Source organism: Marmota marmota, unplaced genomic scaffold (assembly GCF_001458135.2).
Source record: "Marmota marmota marmota unplaced genomic scaffold, marMar, whole genome shotgun sequence".
NCBI classification, from domain to species: Eukaryota; Metazoa; Chordata; class Mammalia; order Rodentia; family Sciuridae; genus Marmota; species Marmota marmota.
The window spans coordinates 2,712,066-2,739,264 of NW_026000229.1; the positions used below are offsets into that span (position 1 = coordinate 2,712,066).

Here is a 27,199-nt window from a genome sequence, read left to right on the forward strand (position 1 = left end):
TGATTAACACATACTTCTTTGAGACATAGCACGAGTTCTTAAAAAACATCATGCAATGACGACAGATTTGTTTGAATCTTTGTATCACTTAAGACTCTTACAGTTACAAGTGATAGAAAACCCAATTGAGAATGGCTAAAGCAAACCCAAGATCATGTGAGCTACACATCTACAATAAATGAAATGACATAACATAGTTTCCAAATTTGATATTATGATATTATTATTATTATTATTATTATTTATTTTGCAGTACTGGGGATTGAACCCAAGAGTGCTCTACCCTCTAGCCCTGAGCTATATCCCCAGCCCTTTTTATGTTTTTTTAAAATGTTATTTATTTATTTGTTTTGGTACCATGGATTAAACCCAGGGGCATGTTCTTATAGCCTTTTTATTTTATTTTTCATTTTGAGACAAGGTCTCACTAACTTGTTTAGGTCCTCGCTAAGTTGCTGAAGCTGGCTTTGAAAGGGTAATCCTGCCTCAGTCTCCCAAACAACTGGGATTACAGGAGTTTACCACCACACCTGGCTTTTGTTTTTTATCTTCAGATAGGTTCTCAATACATTGTCAAGGCTGGCCTCAAATTTGAGATATTCCTGTCTCAACCTCCCAAGTCTTTGTGATAACAGGCATGTGCCAACACGCCTGGCTACATTATTATACTTTAATCCACATGTCTTGACAAACACATTCCTCCATCAAAATGTTTCTACCCTAGAATCTGGGAAGGCCAGATGACATGGAGTTATAGAGAGATTCCTAAGAGGCCTCAGCACTTGGGCCCCCAGCTCTTTCAGTCTCCAAAGCCCAGATACCAGACCTGTGAATGAGTAAACCTCAGAAGAGTCTAGCCTCCAGCCTTTAGGGAGCCCCTAAGAGTCTGAGTGGAGCAGAAACAAGTTGGCTTTTTCATATTCTGTGGAGATGGTAGAATTAAGAGTGAAATAATTACAGCTTTGATCCACTACATTTTGGGATGACTTGCTACGTGACCATCATAGCTGAGATAAAGACAAAGTGGCCAAGATCCCTTGAGCTCAGGCACCATCTCAGGCTTGTTGCAATGGGATACAATGGCGGTGGGCTTTTATCTCCCCCTAGTCAGTATAAAGGTCTTTGTTCTCCAGCACCCACCAACAGTGTGCTGGTGCTGCATGTCATCCCTCCATTGTTCCTTAGTGGCCTGAGTGACTCTCCTTCAGTTAAGAGGTAACAGGGCATTACTTCCTAGACAGCACCCAAGGAGGCACAAGCTGGTTATCCCTCATCAAAATGAGCCCATTGCTTTCATAAAAAATAAAGAGCAAAATCATTAAGCAGTTACCAGAAACTTTACTGCACCACCTGGAACTCTCCCGATGTGTATTCAGGACACTTAGGGATTCCTCAATCCGTGTGGAACCCTTCTGTCCTCAAGAACTTCAAACAGCCCTCCAATGTCCCAAACCTTCTTAACTTCTGCCCCAAATTATGACCACTGATCAGAGATATTTGACATTCAATGTATTAACTTGCCCAAGCAGCATCATTCCAAAGCTGAAGGCTGGAAGTCTTGGTGCAAACCAACAGGCAAGCTTCCTTGTGTTTGTATTAAGGGTGGAGAAGGAGGGGTGGTTGGCTTTGTCTTCCTCCAGTTACAAAAGATACACATGCTCTAAGACTGAAGCCCACTTCTGCTTCAGCAAGGGAAGGGCTATGTGAAAAAATTGCCTGCCTTTCTTTCTTTCTTTCTTTTACATAATACATGGGCAAGACCAACACTGAAATTTACATTCACAAAATATTGATCTCACATCCATGATTTTAACTCTCAGGAGACAAGAAAGTATTTGACTCTGGTTCAGTGAGTTTAAGCATTGTGATCAATACAGAGATTAACCTTTAACAACACACCCAATATTATTACATTAGCATCTGTTTTGACCTTTGAGAAAATATGAATGTCTAGCTAGATATCCCAAAGCAGCAGATAGAAGGAAGGCTTTATAAATCTCCAAAGAATTTTATTCTGATTTTGTGTTAGTCAACGGTCATGATCCTTTTGAATCACACTAAACAAAGCCAGGACACCTTCAAACATTGCTTCTGGTGTTTCCTAAACAGTTTGTTCTCTGGATTTTTTTTCTTTTTAATCTTATTTACCAATTTGATCATGTTTTTAAAGTCTCACAATAATTAATTATGTCCTAATAAATCTCAAAATAAAACAAAGTGTGGTGACAAAAAAAATTTATTGGAGCTAACTTTCACAACAAAATTCAATAGAATGTGTCTCTCATTTAAAGAAATAGTGAAAAATCTACTTCATCAGCTGATGAAACAACCTTTTATTGACCTGTATACATTGCTTGGGTAGGAGTGAAGTGGGGGTAGCCTGGTCCCATGGAAGAATGCCCATAAGACTGTATTTCTGACCAGTGAAAAATCCAGCAGTAGAATAATCTCCAGCTTAAAATTAATCTCCAACAACAAAAAGTCTTATCCTTCCTAAGGAAGCAGATCCCAAAGAAGAGAGAGTCATGGTAGAAAGAACAGAAATAAAACTGGGAGTTAATGATGTCACTCTCTTCACAAGGAGAACAGGGGTTCTGAAAGCCAAGGTCATGACAGTCACCAATACTGTCTACATCTGTGCACACTGCTCACAAAATCTAGATAGGTCAACAAGAAACACGATTCAAACCACACAGATTCCACAATTTTCAGTATAACCAAAGACAACACCATAAACTTCATGCCACTTATCAGTAGAGAAATAAACATCAGTCCCCAACAAAGCTATCTCTCATATTCCTGTCCCAAGCCTTTGCAGACAACCAGAGGAGTTTAGAAAAACTTCATGAAAAAGAGAAGAGTTTAATAAAGTTCATAAAGCTGAGAAAAAAATAACAGCTAGAAGTAGAAAGACCACTCTAAGTATAAATCTACTGGAAAATAATCGTGGGTGATCAGTGCATAGACTGCAGAAAAAGAACATGAACATGCACAAGCTCTAGGTGACAGCTCAGGCAGCATCCTTTCTGGGGAGAAGACAGCAACCAGGAAGGCAAGGGTGCCCCTGGGAACTGGGAGGTGAACAGGAAAGCAACCAGAGGAGAAAATATACAATCCTGTAAGATAAAAAAGAACCAAACTTGATGGACATCCTCCAGATCCATCAGAAAGCAAAAACAATAGATTATAGAATATACAAAGCACTGCACTGACCAAACAGGGTACTCTGGAGCCAGGAATCTTGGAATTGACCCAAATGGACAGCCTATCCTTTTGTGTATGTATAAAGGAAATGTCACCTGTCCAAGGCTTCCATGAGAATAAAATTGAGCATGGAAATTTAAACATTGAAGCATATAAGGATGTCTCCAAAAAGCAAAATGTGAACTCTAATAATAGCAATAATAGCAGTAGTAATAATAATAATAATAATAAGAAGAATACTGTATTACAACACTCTGTACAGAATTATATAAATGCAAATAAGCACATGGGAATATGAAAAACCAACTTGAATCAGAAACCCAAGTACTAAGAGCAGAAATAAACAAAAACACAAAGAAATAAAATGAGAAGTCAAATAAAGAGTCCAAATTTTGTCATAAATGATGATTAAACCATAAGGCATTCCAGAAAGAATATAATCAAATGAAAATAGCATAAGGAGCACTAAAGAAACAAAGAAATAAGAAAATAAAAATAAAGTAGTAAAATAAATGTGAGAAAGTGGTTGAAATGGAAGACAAGACACAAAGAGAACATAAAACATGACAACTACTTAAGCCTATGATCCAGCAAACCTTTCTGGCATGAAAAGAAGACATAATTCTACACATTAGAAGGTCTGTGGGTTACCTGAGGATATTTTAGTAAAACTATTAAACTTAAAAGATAAATTTCAAAATCCTCCAGGCCTGCAGCAAAATGATCAAACAACTTACAAAAGTAAGAGAATTAGGCTCCCACGAGGGTTCCCTCAAACATGCCCAAATGAGGCCACAACGCAGCAACATTTTCACAAAATTCAAAACAAGTATGTATGAGCCAAGGATTTATTAGATATGAAGCCAAGCTCTCTATTACATGTAAGGCCAACGAAACAGTGAAACCTGCAAAATCTCAGGTACTTGGAAACTTTTCTTAAAGATCAACTTCACCTGTCAAAAAGACCAATGGTGAGCATCCAATAGACTTAATTCTAGATCTAAAACCAAAATAAGGAAGCAATAACAGAAGAATAACAAACAGATGTTATACCAGGGGCAGTGGCACACACCTGTAATCCTGACAACTCAGAAGGTTAAGATAGGAGAATTGAAAGTTCATGGCCATCCTCAGCAACTTAGTGAGGCTCTAAGCAACTCAGTGAGATATTGTCTCAAAATTAAAAAAAAAAAAAATTTAAAGGGTTGGGGATGTAGCACAGTGGTAAAGCACCTCTGAGATTAACCCCCCGTACAAAAAAAAAAAAAAAGAATAACATAGATGTTATATGTTTGGAAAGCAGAAATAATACAGCCCACAAGTAGGTAGAGAGAAAAGTAAAATAAACTTATCAATGGTCATGTAGCAATAAGCAGAAGTCAAACCATATCCTTAGAGTCAGAATAACCAGGTGTAAAAGATTAAGTTAGAAAAGAGGACTACAGTCATTTGATCAAGCATGAAAACAAAGGCAATTATCAGAACAAAACATGAACCTTCCTAATTACAAAAAGAAATTTTAGAAAATAAAAGAAAAAAATATATAGAACAGAGAAGCACAGTATGTAAAATATGATATACACAGTAATATAATACAATTATAAGCAGATATGTGAGTTAATTGTTATTGTTATCTCCAAACAGGCAGCCCAACGCTATTATAAGGCCCACCCTTCAGCCCCATCTCTGAAAGTGGTTGCATATATCTTGGGACACCCCCACTGCTACCTTGAGTTACCTCTGCTATTGCCACCACCACTTTTAGTTGCAGTAGCATCCATCTAGGCACTGGCCAGGGACTGGAAGCATCAAGATGAGGCTCAGGTAATTTGTAAGGACACGATAAGATTATACGGTAGAAACTGTAATACCTCAAATCTGCACTGCAAGAAAGGAAGACACATAGACAACATGGAAAAAAAAAAGAAATAAAGTGCCCCTCAAAACCAAGATACTACAATAATAGAATCCATTGACAATGCAGTTGATGAAATGTCAGAGAAGGAGTTCTGAATGTACATGATTAAAACGATCTGTGAATTAAAGAATGACATAAGAGCAAATATAGGCAAAAATTGATCACTCCAACAAAGAGATAAGGGAGAAAATACAGGTAGCAAAAGATTACTTCAAGAAAGAGAGGTTCTGAAAAAAGAAAACCAGGAATCCTTGAAACGAAGGAAACAATAAACCAAATAAAAAACTCAAGAAAAAGCATCACCAACAAACTAGATCTCTTGGAAGACAGAACATCGGATAATGAAGACAAAATATATAATCTTGAAAATAAAGTTGACCACACAGTGAAAGTAGTAAGAAACCATGAACAGAACATCCAAAAATTATGAGATAATTATGGGATAACAACAAAAGACCAATTTTAAGATTTATTGGGATAGAGGAGGGCACAGAGATTCAAACCAAAGGAATTCACAACCTCTTCAATGAAACAATATCAGAAAATTTCCCAAACATGAAGAATGAATAGAAAAATCAAATACAAGAGACTTACAGGAAACCAAATGTACGAAATTACAACAGATCTACACCAAGGCACATTATAATGAAAATGCCTCACATACAGAATAAGGATAGAGTCTTAAAGACAGCAAGAGAGAGGAATCAGATTACATTTACAAGGGAAACCAATTTGGATCTCAGCAGATTTTTCAACCCAGACCCTCAAAGCCAGAAGATCCTGGAACAACATATACCAAGCCCTCAAAGAAAATGGATGCCAACCAAGAATTTTATATCCAGTAAAATTAAGCTTTAGATATGATGATAAAATAAAAACCTTTCATGATAAACAAAAGTTAAAACAATTTATAGCAAGAAATACTGCACTACAGAGCCTCATCAGTGAAATATTCCAGGAAGAGGAGATGAAAAACAACAATGAAAATCAACAAAGGGAGGAACTACACTAAAGAAAAGGCCAATCAAAGGAGAAACCAAGTTAAGTTAAAAACCAAAATGTCTGGGAATAAAAATCATATTTCAATAATAACCCTGAATGTAAATAGCCTAAACTCATCAATTAAAAGACATAGACTGACAGATTGGATATAAAAAAAAAGACCCAACAATATACTACCTGTAAGAGACTCTTCTCATTGGAAAACATGTCTACAGACTGAATGTGAAAGGGTAGAAAAAAACATACCACTCACATGGACCGTGTAAACAAGCAGATAAAGTGGACTCACATCAGATAAAGTGGACTTCAAACCAAAGCTAGTTAAAAGGAATAGAGATGAACATTTCATACTGCTTAAGAGATTCATACATCAACAAGACATAACAATCATAAATATCTATGCCCCAAACAATTGGGCATCCATGTCTATCCAACAAACCCTTCTCAACCACAAGAATGAAATAGAACACAACACAGTATGACTGTGATGATAATATACCTAGGTGATGTTAATATACCTCTCTCATTATTGGATAGATCTTCCAAAAAAACTAAACAAAGAAACTATAGAATTCAATAAAACAATCAATAATTTAGACTTAACAAACATATATAAAATATTCCATCCATCAACTAGTGAATACATTTTCTTCTCAGCAGCACATGAATCCAAAACAGACCATATGTTATGCCACAAAGCAAGATTTAGCAAATACAAAAAAAAAAAAAAATAGAGACACTACCCTACATTGTATCTGACCATAATGGAAATTACAAATCAGTGATAAAATAAAAATAGAAGATACTCCAACAGCTGGAGACTAAATAATATGCTTTAGAATGATGGGTAACAGAAGACATCAAGGAGGAGATAAAAAAAAATTCCTAGAGGTAAATGAGAACTCCAAAATAACTTATCAAAATCTCTGGGACACTATGAAGGCAGTGCTAAGAGGAAAATTCATTGCATTAAGCTGATTCATTAAAAGAAGGAAAAGTCAACAAGTAAATGACCTGACATTACATCTCAAAGCTCTAGAAAAAGAACAAACCAACACCAAAAGAAGTAGAAGACAAGAGATAATTAAAATCAGGGCAGAAATCAATACAATCGAAACAAAAGAAACAATTTTAAAAAATTGACAAAACAAAAAGCTAGTTTTATGAAAAAAGGAATAAAATTGACAAAACCTTAATCACCCTAATGAAAAGAAGGAGGGAAAGAACTCAAATTAGTAAAATTTGTGATGAAAAAGGAACTATCAGGACAGACACTACTGAAATACAGAAGACGATTAAAAACTATTTTGAAAATTTACACTCCAGTAAAACAGAAAACCTCAAAAACACCAACAAATTTCTAGAGGCATATGATCAATCCAAACTGAATCAAAAGTGCATTTACAATTTAAACAGATCAATTTTAAGCAAGGAAATAGAAGACGCTATCAAAAGCCTACCAACTTGGGCTGGGGATGTGGCTGTAGTGGTAGCGTGCTCGCCTGGCATGTGTGGGGCACTGGGTTCGATCCTCAGCACCATATAAAAATAAAATAAAGATGTTGTGTCCACTGAAAACTAAAAAGTAAATATTAAAAAATTCTCTCTCTCTCTCTCTTAAAAAAATATGGAAATCAATAAATATAATTCATCACATTATATAAGAATCATATGATTATATCAATTGATGCAGAGAAAGCATTTGATATAGCACCCTTTCATATTAAAAACACTAGAAAAACTAAGGATAGTAGAAACACACATCAACATTGTAAAAGCTATCTGTGCTAAACCCAAGGCCAACATTATTGTAAACAGAGAAAAATTAGAAGCAATAAATGAATTCAGAAAAGGAGCAGGATGTAAAATCAATACCCATAAATCAAATGCATTTCTATACATCAGTGATAAATCCTCTGAAAGAGAAAATAGGAAAACTACCCCATTGACAATAGCCTCAAAAAAATAAAATACTTGGAAATCAACTTAATAAAAGAAGTGAAAGACTCTATAATGAAAACCATAGAACAATAAAGAAAGAAACTGACCAAGACCTTAGAAGATGGAAAGATCTCTCATGCTCCTAGATAGGCAGAATTAATGTTGTCAAATGGCCATACTACCCAAAGCGCTATACAAATTCAATTTGATTCCAATTAAAATCCCAATGCCATTCCTTATAGAAATAGAAAAAGCAGTCAAGTTTCATTTTAAAACTTTTAGTAACACCATTATATGTTTAGATAAAAACAATAAAGTTTATCTGTTTGACTATAGAAAATTCTGAAGTGACAAGATCATTCCTTTTATTCTCAGCAGAGGCAGATGAGAATCTAAACAGAAATAAGTAGGTCAATCATTAAAAGCCCCTTGTAAAATTTAAAAGACCAAAATGAACTTAAAAAATAGTCACAAAATCAGTCAGAACTGATTCCTTGAGATGCAAAGACAACTTTAAAAAAAAAAAAAAACAGGAGAAATTCAATTCTCCCAAGAGAAAGACATAAGCAAATAATATGAATAGAAAGTTTATAAAATGAGACATGCAGATATACTATACCTTTATAGAACGAGTTTAACCTCAGTAGAATTAATAATAACAGAATGTGAATCTGCTGTAGTCTGCCACATGGGCAATGACTGTTGAATATGGCAGGAATGTGTCTCAGTAGGGAGGTGCTGTAAACAGCAATAGCAACATTCCAGATGCCAGTTTGTCAATATTTAAAAACACGATTCACTTAGCCAGCAACTGGATATCAGGAAATTTATTTTCAATGATCAGAAATAAAGCAAAATTTATTATCCCGTCAATGTTAAGAACAAAGAACAAGAACCGATCTCAATGTCCAACAAAGGAGAAATAAACAGGGATATATCCACATGTGGTATGCATAAATATATCCTATTTTGGAAGAATGATTAATGGCCTGTTAAATACTCACAGTTTATTATGAAGAATAAAAGGTAGAATGTCATGTGATTTTAGAACTTAAAAAAAAAAATAACATGTATCATATGGTAGACAGGGAAAATGTAAGAAAACCCAAGAAATTATAATCAGTGGTTATTTCTGGGTAGCAAAATTATAGGTTATGTTTATATTTTATTCTTTTACATATTTTTCATTAAAACATATTTACACAATCAGAAAAGTAGTGATTTTTAAAATGAAGCAGGAAGTCAACATTTTGAACTGTGAATCATAAAGAAGCTACCTTTTAAAGAAATAAAATTTTAAATGTGGTAAATAAAAGTCAAGTTAGTGAATATGTAATTGCAAATTCAGTACTTCGTGCAAACAAGGGCCCTACAACAATTAGATGACCACACCTTGGGAAAACTGCTCTGATTTTCCCATAGCAGGGACCTACCAAGAAGGATGGCAGCTAGAAGAACAACTATAATCAGACCAAAATAAAGCATGGCCCTTGACTACTAACCACAGGGCATTTTTTTTTTCCAAAAAAATAGACATAATTTATAAGTCCAGGAGCTAATGAGCTTATGAGGAGACAACTAGCAGCCCTGCCCAAGCTTTCTGAGACCACCAAGTTCCTGAAAATCATCACAGCATTTCAATATAATATACACATGTATATTCATGTGCTATGCACACAGCTCATAAAATTTTTATGTGAAAAAATATGTAAAAGAATAATTCATTGTACACATGCACCATCTACATACACTTCACATGTCCTGAGTGGTGTGAAACCAACCTTTTTCCTTAGACAGATATCCTAATGAATATTCCAAAGTGATGCTAGGGGAAGATCAGAGTGGGTATATAATTGTCCTAAAAACTCTCTTTTTCTGTTTCATAAGATTAATCATACCAGGCCTCCCTGTGAGATCAATCAATAGCACACAATAGCCCTGAGGTTTCACTGCACTCTGAAAGTAGAGAGGAAATAGAGGGGCCAGTATAGCACATGCTTGACTAACCAAAGAGGCTAGGCACACTTGAGTGACAGCCCTTCAGCTCTGCAGAAACTAGGACCCTGACCCAAATGAGGGTCTGCTGGTTTGTCAGAACAAGTCTGTATCTCCCCTGCAGCCCGTCTTCAAATTCCCTTCTTGACTCATCTTTGAATCCCCTTCTTGGCTGTGCTCTAAATCTAGACCCTCATTGGCTCTGGAGCAAAGATGAGAAGATGGCAGTATGAGGTGGGCCATCCTGCTGAATGCTGACCTCACAAGAAAATTCTTAAGTGACAGGATCATTCCTTTTATTCTCAGCAGAGGCAGATGAGAGTCTAAGCAGGAATAAGTTGGTCAATCATTAAATTTGGCACCTTGTCCCTAAACAGCAGGGTCAGCAATGTGCCCAGAATCCTGCAGGGAAACACACATTCAGTATCCCCCATAGCTTGATCACTAGCTCAGCAACTCCTCCTACATCCAAGGAGTATCATTCAAATTAATATCTCAGCAAAATTGACAAGTATTGCTAGTTTTTCGTGAACCAGGGAAGTGGCCAATATAGTAAATCTGCCCCAAATTGGCAGCATTCTCTACATACAGAGCAGTTGCTGTGTGGTATGACTGTGTCCCTCAAATTTCATCTGTTGGATGGGCCTGGGGTTGTGTCTGAGCAGTGGAGTGCTTCCCTAGCACGTGCAAGGCCCTGGGTTTGATCCTCAGCATCACATAAAATAAATAAATGGAATAAAGGTATTGCATCCAACTACACCTAAAAACTAAATATTAAAAATAAAATTTCATCTGTTGGAAACTTAATTTCCAAATTCACATGTTAATGGTATCGAGAGGTGGGAACATTAAGAGGTGACTGGGTCCTGGGGGCTCTACCCTTATAAATTTATTAAATAATTCATGGATTAATATCTGAATTAATTGGTTAGTGAGGGAGTAGATTTGTTATATAAGCAAGTTGTCCATGGCACACTTGCTCTGCCATACCCCATGAAGCTTTCTGCCATGTTATAATGCAACAAGAAAGCCCTCACCAGATGCCAAACAGATGCCAGACAGAATCATGCTCTTAGATTTCCCAGTCTCTAGAACTGTGAGCTTAAAAAAAAAACCCTATAGCCAGATATAGCTATTTTGTTATATTTAGTTATAACAACTAAAAATGGACAAGATCACTATTCTTAGTCCTTGCTTGGATATGACGGCCAGGGTTCTTTCCCAAGCCCAAGCCCAGGCAATCAGCACCCTGAGGAAGAACAAGTGCCTGGAGCAGGCATGGCTATCTCCACAAGCTGTGGGTTACTCTGCCACTCAGTCAAAGCTGAAGGTTGGTTCTGAAACCCACTACTGTGCATATACCCAACTGAGTTTGTAGTTGAAGAACTTCCATGGAAATATGACTCAACTCCAAGGGAATGAAGTTCATTTTTGATAGCACCATTTTATAGGACTATTCTGTTCACTCACCAGCTTGCAAGGTGCAGTTGTGCCAGGTAAACACAGGTGTGCAGGGAACTAAGCCCCAAGAGTAGAAAAAACACCTTTGGAGCAAGTTCTCCTTCATAGAGACCAGCTCTGCTCCCCTCTTCTAGACTTTGCCTCTGTGTGCTCTTCCTGAGACATGCCCACATGTGGAGTGTCTGCTTCCAGAATACCTTCAGCATGGTGATCCAAACCCCAGTCTGCAATATAATCCTTGATAACAGGGATATTATAATCCCTGCTAATAGAAACTTTCTTCTGTGCACTCTGGTGGGAGGAAGTCAGACTCTCGTTATGCACCATCTTAATGGACAGTCAAGGCACAGTCCCCAGCGAAATTTTCAAGAGAACAGCAAACATGAAATATCCAGCAAGCCCACCACTATTTCCTGACTCCAGGTTCAAGCTGAATTATTCATAACAGCCTCTGTGTGACAGAGCTAGTTCCAGCAATAAATTTTTAATACCTTTTTCTTTCTGAGCTAACTGCACCTATACCAGAGTCTCTCTAATTGCTAAATGTATACTTATCCCCGTGTATAGCAGAATGCATTATTGCGTTAAAAAAAAATCTAGTAAGTCTCAAACTAGGTAGTTAAACAGAAATTTTAAATGAGTTTTTTAAAGTACCTGAAAAATTCCATGAAAGAGAATCCATATCCATGTTGCTCTGCAATTCCTGCACAAACGACATTTGCAGATGCTCCAATCAGTGTCCCATTACCTGGAATCAAAAATTTTAAAATAGAATAAAATTCCAATTTATCTTGGTGGTAGGTTTCTGCTCTTTTGTTCTGTGATATTTGGACCATTTCAGAGGCTTTGATTTGATGATTACTTTACAGGCACGATCAAAGTGATTGCTTTGTAAATAAATATCTAGACACACACTTGCAACCAGAAAATAAGTTCTCTGCTTAAAAATACCATGATTCCTTCTCAGATAGACTATATCCTCTCTGTGATAGAAAAGAGAGAGAGAGAGAGAGAGAGAGAGAGAGAGAGAGAGATGCTAAGGAGAATGGGCAAGTCATAGTGGAATCACAAGATATGTATCCTTTAGGGGAAAATGCAAGTAGAGCTAAGAACCACAGGTGAGAATGTGTGTCCTCTGAGACAATGGAATGAAATCTCAGACAAAAACTGCCTTCCTTGGGCTCCAGGCCCAGACACCTTCCAGGAAACTCTTTCAGTGAATGAAAGAATGGATGAAAACAACCAGGTGAAACAATGGAGTTTGGCACTGTTCACCAAAGGGCATCTCCTTCATATGAAATACCTTCTCAGGTAAGTCTTTTTTGACAGTGCACAAGGTGAGGAGAGACACTCTGTACACACATGAACATAAGCCAGTGCTCAGGGCCTGGGTAAGAGATAGAGCCAAGACCAGCCAATCAGATCATTAGATCTCCCCCTTCCCCTCACACACTCACAATGATTGATTCGGGGAAGGGTGAATCAGCATGGCCAAGCCAATGGGCCTCTTCTTTCCCTTGAACTGTGGCAATCAACTAACAGGAATGGTTACATGACCCAGATACAGCCAATGTAGCCGAGTGCTAACATCTGTGCCTAAACATTTGAAGAACAGACTCTTTCTGTGGAGGACTGGTGATCTGGGAGACACTGCTCTGTAACTACCCACAGCATATCAGCCCAAGGGAATGACCTTCTGCAAACAGGAAGAAGAAGGAGGATCCATGTCCCCATGAAGAAATGAGGCAGGGTTCCTACTTTTGCCTTGGGGAGGTAGATGACACAGAAATGAGCAGGGATGGTACAGGATTATGTCATGTAGCTCATTGTGCAGGCTCTATACATTGGATTTCCGCCCACCTTCCTGGGAATGTGGTGTGGATGACACCATAGAGGTTGCTCTCCCCCCAAAATCTCCCTAAACCAGAATACGTCCTCATAACCTGACCTCTCCTCCCCAACTAGGTCCTTGCCTTTTGAGCCATCCCTTTGTAAGAAGTCAGCTGGCCTCCTGACTTGGGATGTAAAACATTATCTTATTAAGTCTCATTAATCCTGTTTCTTTTAAGGATATTTTCAATTATATGAAAGAGGAAACCTGACTAACAGTAGCATAATCTCTCATGGAATGAGAAACTTGGGGGTGAGGGGCTGGTGAGCCTCCATTCAATGTCTCATGTCAGAGGCAGGTCTCTTTAATTCTCTGAGCATCTATTTTTATCATGAGATAGTTTCATGGCCACATCTGAAGCAGGAAGATGTGAAAGAGAATGGGCACCCACCTGTTTGTATGAGGGAAGCAAAAGCATTTCAAAAGTGTCCTAAGTAGCCTTTCCTTCTGTCTTATTAGTCAGCAAAATGAGACAACCAAAGTGGACATGGCCTAGGGAGCTACAGAGAAGAAGGTGGGGAGGGAGTTGGGTCAGCCCCCCAGTGATGCATATATGTGCTTGGTACAGCAGAAAGAATTGCTAGATAAGGATTCAGAATAGCTCACAGTCTCAAATCTTCTAGGCACTGTAACTTTTGCAAACCACTGATCATTTCTGTTCTATTAAGAAGTTTTTGAATATAATGAAAGAAACATGCAAAACAAGATGATGACAGCAATAGAGAAAGTCTCTGTCTCCCTCTCATGTGATGGGTAGTCAGAGAAGGAGCAAGCCCCAAGGTGTTTCTGCAGGGCTCCGACAGGATTTGTTCTGTTCGTCTGTGTGTTCCACCACCCACCAACATGCACAGGTCCCACACTCGGACTGGAGACGACTCCAGGCATCTCTGCCAAATGACAATGTCCAAAGGAAGAAGCAAGTTTGTTCTCAGAAATCATCAGATAGGGAAATCATCAGAAGCCTCCTCTACCCCCAAAATACCCCCTCAAGCCTCCTTGATTGCAAATGGCCATTCCTACCCACCTCCGTGTCAGCTACATTCCAGGGAAAGAACCCTCTGCCTATCCTGCCTGTCATGGGCAGGAGAAATGTAAGGGAGCCAGCTTTACCTGTGGGAGATGGGGAACCACCTCCACCTCCAGACATCTCATGGAGCAATTGTGGAGTCACTTAAGATTGCAAGTGTACTATTCAAATGCAATACAGTGGTACAGTGGTTGTTGCAGATCAAATGCTTCCCAACTTACAATGGGGCTACATCCCTACAGACCTATTATAAATTGAAAATGTTCTAGGTAAAAAATGTTTTGAATACCCCTCACCTAGCAAACACCCTAGCTTAGCAACACCACACTCACTGCAGAGGATCCGTTGTTTCCCCTTGTGATCATGTGGCTGACTGGAAGCTACAGCACACTGCCACTGCCCAGCATTGAGAGAGAGAGAGAGAGAGAGAGAGAGAGGTGGGGGTCTTGCTGCAGAGTGCTAGCTCAGGAAAGGAGTAAAACTCACAATTTGTAGAATGGTTTCTATTAAATTTATATCACTTTCACACCACTGCAAAGTCAAAAAATTGTTAAGTCAGATCACTTGTAAGTCAGGGACTGCCTGTAGCTTGTAAAATACTAGCAGGGTTTTCATGGCACCACAAATGGCATAGGTTCCATGGAGCAGGGAGAAAGTGATCCTAGGATCCTAGGATCCTAGTGATCCTAGAGCTCAAGCCTCTGCCCCAGTTCCATTTACATAGAAGTAGATGGGGAATGAAGTGTGCAATGAGCAGCTGCTATATGTCTTGGCATTTCTGGGTTATCCTACACAGACTTGTGATCAATGGATCTAGAGAGAGAATGAGAACCATTTTGAAAATTATTCCCTGCCCTGTTTTTGATGAACGTTTCATACAAAGACTCTCCGGCCTAACTTCCTATGTCAGCCAGTGCAAGTTGGATTAAATAGGCCATGCTCCCATACCAGTAGTAATTTTCCACTTGACAGAAAACATGAAAATGAACTCTAGGTACTGGCATTCCCTTTGGCAAGTTAAAGAGCCACCTGTCCTTCAAGATACAAGACCCAGAGAAAGCAACAGGTTTGAGTACAGCCACAGGCTGCTTTAATTGTCCCCAATCTCTCAATAGCCACGCACAGAAACATTCTTCTTTCCCCTTGTTCTTTGAGTTCATGTCACTTCCTCTGCTCAGTGTTTCTGTCCTAGGATTGCAGCTACTGAGCAAGCCTTAATGTACAAAATTGCCTCAGCCTCTGCTTTCCAGGAACTTTGCATTAAGATTTTTTTAAAGACTTTTTAAGTTGTTCTTAACTTAATAAAAAAAAAGAGTAACCAAAAAGTATTGGGGTCAGACCAGTAAAGAAGTTTTTCTTTCAAACTATCTAGTGAATGTCTCCTAATTTATACAGTAACTGATAATCCTAATATCAACTGAAAACCTCTATTTAAAGTGTTCTTCAAGCTGGGTGTGGTGGTGCACACCTGTAATCCCAGCAGCTCAGGGGGCTGCCTCAGCAAAAAAAAAAAAAAAAAATGAGGTGCTAAGCAACTCCGTGAGACCCTGTTTCTAATAAAATAGGGCTGGGGATGTGGCTCAGTGGTCAACTACCCCTGAATTCAATCCCGGTTACCCGCCCCTGGCCCTCCTCCTCCAAAAAAAGAGTTCTTCAAAATGCCAAATACTGAAAGAATGGCAAGTTGCTGTTTCATAGTTATGGAATTTCAGTTGGGGATGATGAAAAGCACTCTAGCAATGGATGATGGTTTTGACACAGTATGAATTACAATAGGAAGATACACAATGTGAATTACAATGTGAGTTAGGTACAATGTGACCATATCTGATGCCACTGAACTGCACATTTAAAAATGACTAAGATGGTCAATTTTATGTTATGTAGATTTTATCACAGTATTTTTTTTTTTTTTTGGTAGTGGGGGTGTAACCCAGGTATGTTCTACAACTGAGCAACTGAGTTCTTTTTATTTCTTATTTTGAGACAGGGTTTTGCTAAGTTGCAGAGGCTGGCCTCAAACTTTCAATACTCCTATCTCAGCCTTTTGAGTTACTGGGATTGCAGGCATTCATCACCCCCAGCTACTACAGTATTTTTTAAATGCCAAACCCTGAGGCAATGAGAGAGAGATCCCTCATCAAAGTATAACATTAATAGCCAGAACAATGGATCATCTGCTATGCTGGAAGCAAGTGCCTTCAGTAACAAGAGCTGCTAGGTTAAAAAGATCCCAAGGTTTATAACCTATATTTTTCCCTACTGTTGTATCTCTACTTCACAAGTGAGCTCATCAGTATCTGATCCTATTTGAGGTTATCATCTTATATATGATTCATGTTAAGCTCTCTCCCTTAGGCTCCCCTCTGTAGGCACCCTACATGTTTTAGGGAAATCAGAACCAGTGCAGGAAACCTCTCACCCTTTAAGACCCTGCTAGAACCTCCCTATTTGGAGCACCTTCTTTGACTTTTCCTCCAGTCTCTCTTGGGCACCCCTTGAGGACTTGAGGCATCTACTAGGATAGGATGTAGCAATCTGCTATAAGGTGACTCTTTTCCCCACTCAAGATCAGGGAAGAATTAATTGCCTGGCACAATTTCAGGCTATTACAGCCGATACTCAGTAAGTCTGAATGAACAAAATCCCACATGGGGGATGTACCTCCAGGTGTCCTTGGATTCTGCTTCTGTTGCCAGTGTTAGGTGTAGCTGTGAATGAAGTTCCTATTGCCTTTCCTGGAGCTGTTTCTTAGTTGTGAGCAAGTTTATCAGTTTTGCACTCTTGTGAGAAGTTAAGTCCTGAACCACTGAATTAGAGGAATTAGCTGTCTTTTGAAATTATAGAAACTTTACTATATGGCATTAATCCCCCTTCACAAATAAGGAGACAAACTAAAAAGAAAGTTATTGATTTAATAGAGATCAATCATCAAAGAAGGCAGGATTATGTAACCATGCCTGAATATAAGAATAAAAACTTTAAATATATCTGGTGTGTTTAGCTAAGATTTCCACAATTCTCCTGTTTCCCCAAAGTTGATTAAGCTTCCTAAAGGTGAGAAGGATCCATCTCCTTTGGAGGCAAACACATGTTTCCAAAGACTTCATGTTTTGTCCCCAAAGTCAGTTTCATTCAACACTCTAGTTTACTCTGCAATTTCTCTAAACTACAACCCCATCACCCCCGCCAAAATAAACCTTCCATCTTTTTTCCTGCTATTAGGTTGGAATCTCTATTTCTCAGGGCTCATTCATTGGCCACTGTCACCCCTGCTGCTTAAGGAAGAAAAAAGGGAAAGGGAAGGAAAAGAGAGAAAAGTGCCACTGAGGATGGCTTCTGATTCATAAGCCAGACTTCCCGTGTGGCACAGTATGGTTGCACATTAACTTTCAGACATCAGTCACAATCATCCTCAGGCCATGGGTGTGGGATGTCAGAGGCAGTTCTCAGAGAGTGAGAAGTGACAGGCTTCACAGAGGAACTGAGTAGCTCTGGAATCATTCCAAAGGAGAAGATGTGTTTCCCCTCAGGAAATCTTCAAGGCTCTCCTTAATTTACTTTCTATCTGATACTCACTCATGGTTGCTTTGGGGATGACAACAGTGTGGGCATGCTCTCCCGGGGGCAGTCAGCACTCCTTACCTCCCAGGCAGGCACCAAAGGCCAGGGCGTACATGAGTGGTGGCGCAGGCAGGCTGACCTCAGGGTCTTGGCTCAGGTTCAGGAGCACAGGAATCTGTGGAGGAAAACACCACGTCTCACAGAAGCTCACAAGAGCTGTACATTGCGACAAACTTCAAGAATATCTAAGTGCTTCTACAACAGTAAGGCTGTAGGAAGCATAGAGATGCATGGAGGGAAACGAGAGTCAACTTTGAAATCCACAAAAACTTGAGTTGAGACCCATCTCTTTATGTTTGAATCCAGCCACATGGAAAAACTGGCTCTCCTTGTTGTAGTGTGTCCCTCTGATGCTGCTGTGGGTCTTAAGTAGAAGAAAGTCATGTAGCTTCTAACACAGCCTGTCTGGAAATGTTACAAACCCACTTCCTTTTGTGAAACCCTACAAATCTCAAGCTTCCTTTACACATGCATCATTTTAGTTAATTCCCAAACATTCTTCAGGTGTCTTTTATCAATTGACAGATAAGGAAAATGAGGCACTGATAAGTACAAGAACACAGATCTCACAAGTGACCAAGCCAGAACAATTCTCTGCTTCCAAATTGCACACTGGTAAACCAGGGGTAACCTGCTTCTTAACACTGTTCACTGCCAGTCATCTCAACCCCACTGACATTCATCATGGGACAACAGGTAGGTATAGATTCTGAAAAACTAATGTGACTCCATTTTTGAGAAACCAGCCTCTACCTTAGAGCAAAGCCTGTCCTAAGGAAGGGGGCGTAACCTTTGTCCTTGGAAAAACCCACAGAGCACTCCTAAGCACATACCCACCCTGCTGAGTTGTTTGTCTGTAAATAACAGGAGAGGTCTGCAGTGCCTGTGTCCCTGACTCAGATAGGCTAGGTGAGGACCCATAGCAACCCCCCTAGCAACCTCCAATCAGCATGAGACAGGGAAAATACTGGAATGTCAGATGATCCCCAAGTAGTTTATGGTGGTTGATAACATGTTGGGAAACCATGTAGTTTAGCACGTACACCCCCCGTGGCCTAAACCAATCAGTTCAAAGGAATCCTCCTCTTTTACTGACCAATCACCCTTACCCAACTTGTTCCCACCAGTGAATTTGCTAATCAGTGTTAAGAGTTATCGACTGACTTTCCCAATTATTTGCTGTGTGATGTTGTGATGCATAGAGTATCCCCCCAAAACCTATAAAATCTCACTGAACAAAGGACCAGCTCACTCCCTGGGACCGTGCATCAGAAACAGTTGTGAGTGCAGGCTTGAGCTTGCAATAAAGACTCTTGTGTGATTGCATCAGATTCGGCTCCTGGAGGTCTACTGGGGTCCCACGAATCTGGCATAACAGTTCTATAACTAGGAACAACCATTCTCTAGTAAGTCATGCCAACATCAGGTGCACCTTTCTTGCAGAGATGAATTTCACATTATTATATCCAAGAAAATGTAGTGGCTGTGAAATTTCTGTAGAAATCTGTGTTCCAAAATGTGCTGTGCTTAAGTCTCCCTGAATGTTCTTTTAATTGATGGTTTGTTGTCCTGTGCCTTCAGGACACACAGTGATTACTCTTCTCTTAGACTGTTAATCTCTAAATGTGCTACAGAGAGGTGCCATGGAGCTAGGAGATGGCAATATGGAAGCCTGGTCAGTTGGGTCATACAAAGTGAAGGGTCCTCACCCCTGGGCACTGCAGTACCCTTCCAGGACTGCTCTCCCCCACCAGAGGGAGTCTACTGTGCATCCACTGCTTGGGAAAGAATTGCAACCTACACAGCTGATCAGGACCTGAGTCAGTACCAAGCTGATGGAGGAAACAATCTCTATGCCACTCACATTTCTGCTTCTCCAGCTCTTAGCACTTCGGTAGCTCACACAATGGCAGAGTTGGGATTCCTGCTCAGATGGACCCTCTGCAGAGCCTGAGCTGTGAATTCCTACAAAAGTTCACATTATTAACCTAATGCTGTCCACTGAGCCTGGTTCAGCCCTCTGTATTATTTTGTTCCTGAACATTTTAGGAAACGATGAGTTAAAACCAAAAAAAAAAAATCAAGTAAAAAGCAAAAGGTAAAAGCTAAAGTGAAATGCTTCTGACTTTTATCACCTGTGAAAGAGTGTTTGTTCCCATATCAGGTGTCACAGCCAGCAACTACAGCTGCCCTAATATCTCCTTGTGGGGCCTGCAAAGAAACCTGGGGGAAAAAGATGCCTAAGAACAAGACAGCCTTAAGAACCTGATTTTCACATAGAGGTTGAATGACAGCACAGAGAACCATGAGTATCTAAGAAGTCAGTTAAGGAAAACCCACAAGATTATGTGCATAAATTACCATTTTTTGTATTCAACATCCAGGACAAGAATAATAACATTTTAACTTGAAAATTGCCTGAGACTCCTTCCTGTTCAAGTCAATGAGGTTGAAAAGATCAGGCATCAATGGAGAAAAACTGTCAGAGAATCCTCAGTCATTAGCAAGGTATTTCAGGTTTTCGCACAGTCTATAGGGCAATGTAGCAGAAAACCAGGAATGCTGACCACAAATGCAGGTCTGGGTTCAGATTCCCACAGCTCCCTTCTCAACTGAAGACAGGAGAAGAAAGGAGAAGTAGGTGGATGGGACAGGAATTTCCCTACATAGAAATAGGTGATAAAATACTGAAATATTTCCATATCAATCAATGGAGAGCCACTGCCCCCAGACCCCAATGCCTCCCATCAGCTCAGCCCCTTTGGGCCTTCTGCCTGTCCCAAGCAAGAGAGAGATTAACAGTGACACAAGGGAAGGGCCAGAGGGGCTCCAAGCTGCCAGCTTCAGAATATCTGTGTCTGCTCCGATTATATTAAATATTGATGAAATATCAAAATTAAATTGATTTAATACTGCTGTTTTATTTGTCACCATTAAAGATAAGCAAAATAAAAATAAAAGGAAGAGCCTAAGAGAGAGATATAAGGAAACCCCAACAGAGTAAATCTAATCCACAAAGGCCCTGCCCCTCCCTCCCCACCACCACCACCACCACTGATGACATGGCTTTGTTCTGATTCACTGAAGCCCTGTCTAGCTGATTTAGAGAGATAAACCCAACTACAATCTGTTTCTTTCTTCTCTGGACATGGTGAGATAAGCAAAAATCCCCTAGTGGGATCCTACCAGTTATGAATTGTCTTTGGATTACCCAAATTATTTGGCGTTCTTCCCCGACCACTGGAAGAAAAGAAATATCACAAATGAATGTGAACTGAGGTTCCAACTGCAGCTCTCAGAACAAAGATGACAACATGGATTTAGAAGAAAAACCCCAAACTAAAGTCACATTTTGGAGATACCACACCAAAGAACAAAAGGCTTCATTTTGTCTCTTTAAGCTCACACTCCTGAAATAATAAAATAACATGAACACACCTTCCACATGAAAGATCCCTTCCAAGCAGATGCTGCGCTCTTCATCAAGGGTAGCCCCCAACTCTCACCAGCTCTCCCTCAACCCCACATTTGCCAGCATTTAAGTCACTGGAAATGGCTACTGCATCTGCCAGCTCTATGACCCTGTGTCATTTTCATACATGTTGAAATCTCCATGGACAAGTGTCTCTTGACCTGGAAAATTACCTTGGTCAGAGCTATTTTGGCACAGCTGACCAAGACTGGGCTAGAACACAGGCATATCTGTGGGTCAGGAGGCTGAGTCACTGAGCTGTGTGTCTGATAACAGGTGAATCGGTCTCTACCACTGTATTTTCACAGTGTATTCTTTGGTCTCCTTGTTCATTCCTCAGATGAACCCTGAGTGGGCCTCCAAAGTGTTTGCAGAGAAAATCAGAACTCCAAGAGATGTTTGGTTGGAGCTGACCATATGGACAGTCCAAGAAATCAGACACCCTAGAGCATAACCTCAGATGCCTGAGCACCAGGTGTGCCAGACCAGATCATGAAGGTTTCAATGGTGAGGATGAGGCACTGCATTTTTCGGGCAGAAGGAAGTGGGGGACATGCATGATTGCTAAGGTCTCAGGTATGAGCCAGACTCTTGTTGCCCATGTACCCTCTACATCATGTCCTGAGTCAGAAGACTCCACAACCACACAGAGTGAAGATCCTCCTGGTCAGAGGGGACCCTCGATAGGCAGAAAGCCTAAGTCATCTCCCATTCATATCACTGTATCTGTTGCCCCACATGAATGGGGGCATGGGCAGGACCCCCTGCATCCACAAGATGGGAAAATAATGAAAAGTTGAAACCCCAGGGACACAGACTCACATTAATTGCAGGTGGCCCTGGGGAAGAGAGCACCTGCAGACAATGGCCTGTCTCCAATGCTCATGGTCCCAAAACACCCATTCTATTCCCAGCCCTTTCCAAGTGCCCATCACAAACCAGTGCACCCAGCAGCTGATGAGTAGATGTGTGCACCCAGCTGCACCTGGGTGATTGTCCTACCCAGTGGCTTCCATGGGGAAGGTGGATCTGGAACAGGGACCACCTCCCACTGGAGGAACATAGAGGGCTATACGTAGTAAGATTGACTCCAGGCAAGGGAAGGAAAGAGTTGAGAGGGAGAATTGTGACCAGTAGAAAAGAACCACATAAACCAAGGCACAAGAGATCTTAGCACCATGGTAAAGAGAGTGGTTCCATGTCAATGATCAGGAGGACTGGCAGGAAGGACAGGCAGAGGTGGTGTCTGTGACTCTGAGAGATGCAGGGAAGCGATAGGGTGACAACTACCTCAAAAAGAGAGTGGCCAGAGGATGATAGGCTGATGGGGAGGCGTGGGGAGGAGCAAAGAGTTACTTTAGAAAAATTAACCTACTTTAGTTAATTCATTTTTTAATCCATTTGCAAACACTTTCTAAATATTTTCTTTATGCTAGGCATGGTGCTAGTGAATGACCATAGAGACATGAATTGATAGAGTTCCCAGAGAGTTGCAGAATCTCTTGACAATAATCTTAGTGAATAACTTCGTGGCTATGTGCAGAGAACTATGGGACCCCAGAGGAAACTGAGGCTCTACATTGAGGAGAAAGCACTGAAGTAAGCATAGATGAAAGATTTGAAGCCTTTCCTAGGTTTGAAGAACTCCCCAGGCAGAAATGGAAAACTCATTTTCCCTACTTCCCTTGCAGCTTGGAATATGGGCTCCTCCAATCAGGAACACCTGCTCAAGAGGCTGGTTTTGAGAATTTGAAGGAGGGGGTATGACAAGACACATCAGGGCAAGGTGACAGAGGTCCCACATTCATTGGTGAGAGTAAGCCCACACGCTCAAGCCAGAAGGATCCAGAGGCTTCCTGAGTCCTCCACCCCCCCACTCCCATCATGTCCTTGAGATAGTCTCAGAAATTCCAAGAACTGTGTACCATCCCTAGAAAAATTCCTTTTATTCTTAAACTAACTAAAAGAGTTTTTGTTTATTTGTTAGCTGCAGCTATGCAGGAATTTTTAGAGACAAGCATCTGTGCTTGCAAGGGAGGAGGCTGCTGTCCTTTCCAATGACTATTACCATCCCTTCAAGTTGTTCTTTTGCTTCAGATAAAGTCCTCCAGGGAAAACTACAAGGAACCAGTCAAAATCCCTGAGTCCTCCTAAATCATCCTTCTAGGTGACCTAGAGTGAACTAGCAAAGTTTCATTATAATGCTAAGTTCTCTGCCCAGGAGGCATTCCCAATGGCCATTTTTGAAACTGTAATGTAAGGAGAAGCAAAATCTCAAACTGAGCATGCTCAGGAATATGCCCGCCTCAATCTGCAAGGATGAGTTTTTCCAATATGAATATGCATAAGTTTCCCTAATAATGTCCCCTTGCCTTCTTTACAAAGAGAGACTCTCTCGCTTTGTTTCCCCAGGGCTCTCCTTACTTGGACAAGTACTAAACCTTTCTTTGCTCTTTTATCTTCTAGTGTGTTTATTGACTTTGCACTCACCAAGGGGTGAAGCCTTAGTGTTTGGTTACAGATTAAAATGCCGATACTGTTATATACATTAAAAATAAAATGACTCCCCACTAAAAGATTAGGGATAAAATCATTACCTGCTAAGATTATCTGCTTGAAATTTTAAAAATCTATTTGCCTACTGCTTTAAAAAATGCAACTGAAAAAAAGATTTTTTAAAAAATAATTTTTCAAAAAAGACTGAAAATAAAATATTGGAAAAAGATAAAGTGGGCAGAAGCTCTGAGCAGAGATGAAGACCTTACACAATGTAATAGAAACCAGTGACTGAGAAGTTACATTGGTAATGAACTTCAGTGTCTAATATGATCATGAAGCATACAATGCAAAAATGATCAGTTTATAAAATGATCTGCTTCATCAGAAAGATTGACTACAAAAGCAATGGAAAAACCTAGACAAGATATAATTACACAACAACTGCTTGTATTATAAAACTCTGCTCACATACACTTGAAGAAATTTGAATATCTTATCTGCTTTGCCTTAGAGCTTTCTATTTATTTTACTTTTAAGAAATAAAACTTGTTATAGATAAATATGACATTCTCTGTATCCCCTCAGTGAGGAGGATTGTTTCCATCTCCCCATTCCCAGGAGATCTACCCTCATAAATTTGGATTATATCCATTGATTTGGTGGCATTTTGTGGAAGAGACTAAGGGGAGGTTTGGGCTTACATGTGTCAGTGTGGAGGGAAACCAAATATTGAGTGTCTAAAGCAGCAACAATATGCATAAGTTGATATGCAGCATTTTAATGCATGTGGATAGAGCAAAGCTGACCCCATGCTAGGTCAAAGTGTGTTTTAGGCCAGTTCTGAGTGTGAAATTCTATAGACCATGTCTTTTAGCCACACAAAATTGAAATCAGGACCTCCAAGAGATATCTGCACACCCAAGTCCTCTGCATGGCCATTTACTTAAAAAAAAAAAAAAAAGAGAGAAACCCTGAGGCAAGCAAGATAAAAAGTTCAAATTCCATTTTGGAGGTAGATATTTGAACACAGAAGTGCCCCCTTATCCTTGGTTTCACTTTCTACAATTTCAGTTATCCCAGGTCAATCATGATCTAAAAATATTAAATGGAAACTTCCAGAAATAAACAGCTTGTAAGTTTTGCAAATACTTTTATTGAGTAGATTGCTATAATTGTCCTATTTTATTTTTATTATTGTTATTAACCTCTTATTGTGCCTAACTTATAAATTAATGTTATCATAGGTACATATACGAAAGAACATAACATATATAGGGCTGGGTGTTATCTGCAGTTTCTGGGATCCCCTGAGAATCTTGGAATATACCCCCTGCAGATAAGGATGGACTACCATTTTTGTTGTACTAGCCTCTGATTCCCTAAAATTAATACAGTTTGCTCATTCTCAGTCCCCAGTGCTTCCTCTTTCCCTTCCTTCTCCCTCTGCTGATCCCCTTCCTCTACTTTACTGGTCTTATCTTTATTTTTTAATTGGTACATTATAAATATACATAAAAGTGAAATCCATTGTGATGTGTTCATATATGCATACAGCATTAAGTTGGTCAATTTCATTCTGTAGTTGCTCTCCTACCCACCTCTCTGCCCCACCCTTCTATCCCCTTTCTCTACTATTCTTTTTATTTTCATTTTATTCTCTCCCTGTCCTGCTTTTTACAAATCTCTCTCTTGCTTTCACAAAGGAGTGAAAATATTCAGTCTTTGACTTTCTGAGTCTGCAATATTTCCCTTAGCATGATACTCTCTCAAGTTCCATCCATTTACTAGTAAATGTCTTAATTTCATTCTTTTACATGGCTGAATAAAACTCCATCACATATATTAATAAGAATATTTGTGTTTGGGGTGTTTAGTTTTTTGAGTTCTTTATGTATTCTGGATATTAATCCCCTGGTGGAAGAGTAATTGGCAAAGATTTTCTCCCATTCTGTAGGCTCCTTTTGCACTCTTACATGTTATCTTTGCTGTGTAGAAGTTTTTGTTTTTTGTTTTTTTTAATTTAGTGCCATTTCATTTATTGATTCTTTATTTTATTTCTTGAGGTTTGGGAGTCCCTGAATCAATATGTTGGAGTCTTGACCCTATGTTTTCTTCTAGTAGCAGTTGTAGTATTTCTGGTCTAATTCCTAGGTATTTGATCCACTTTGAGTTAATTTTTGTGCTTGGTGAAAGTGATAGTTAGGTTTTCATTGCTGGGATCAAAACACCTGATCAGAACAACTTAGAGGAGAAAAAGTTTATTTTGAGCTCATAATTTCAAAGGTTCAGTCACAATCAACCAACTCCATTGCTCTGGGTCTGAGATGAGGCAGAGCATCATGACAGAAGGGCATGGAGGAAGAATGCTGTCACCTCATGGCAGCCAGGTGCAGAGAGAGAGTGTGTGTGTGAGGTACCAGGAACAAAATATAAACCCCAAAGGCACACCCCCAGTGACCCACTCTTTCCAGTCACACCCTATCTGCCTACAGTTACCACCCAGTTAATCCATTCAAATTATTAATTTATCAGATGGGTTAATCCACAGATTAGGTTACAACTCTCCTAATCCAATCATTTCATCTGCTACATGAACACAGGAGCTTTTAGGGGAGGACCTCATGTTCCAACCATAATGGTGAGAGATAAAGATACAGTTTTATTCTTCTACATATGGGTATCCAGTTTCCCTAGTACCATTTATTTAAAAGGCTATCTTTTCTCCAATGTATGATTTTGGTAGCTTTGTCAAGGATTTTATGACTATATCAATATGGATTTGTCTCTGTGTCTTTTATTCTACTCTTTCGGTCTTCATATCTGTTTTTATGCCATGCCAATACCATGGTAGTTTTGTTACCATACTTCTATAACCTTTTGTTACCAGGATGGTTTGAGATCCAATATCGTGATGCCTCCAGTCTCACTTTTCTTGCTCAGTATTGCTTTGGCTACTCTAGGTCTTTCATTCTTCCAATGAATTTGGAAGTGTGAGGAGGGGTGGTATTGGAAATTTAACCCAGTGGCCCTGTTTTCTGGGTTTTGCTTTTTTAACTGTGAGACAGTGTCTCACTAAGTTGCCAAGGCTGACCTCAAATTTGCAATCCTCCTGCCTCAACCTCCTGAGTAGCTGGGATTACAGGTGTGCACCACCATGACTGGATC

General features: G+C 39.7%; 1 protein-coding gene across 1 annotated transcript in view; it reads right to left on the minus strand.

The window, feature by feature from the left end:
- Positions 1-27,199, minus strand: part of Oca2 (OCA2 melanosomal transmembrane protein) — a 329,902-nt gene that overhangs the window by 75,127 nt on the left and 227,576 nt on the right. Inside the window, exons 22-23 of the mRNA XM_015480040.2 lie at positions 18,085-18,178; positions 12,176-12,269 (exon numbers count right to left, since the gene is read on the minus strand). Coding sequence (XP_015335526.1) covers positions 12,176-12,269; positions 18,085-18,178 — 188 coding nt within the window. The remainder of the gene's footprint in view (positions 1-12,175; positions 12,270-18,084; positions 18,179-27,199) is intronic.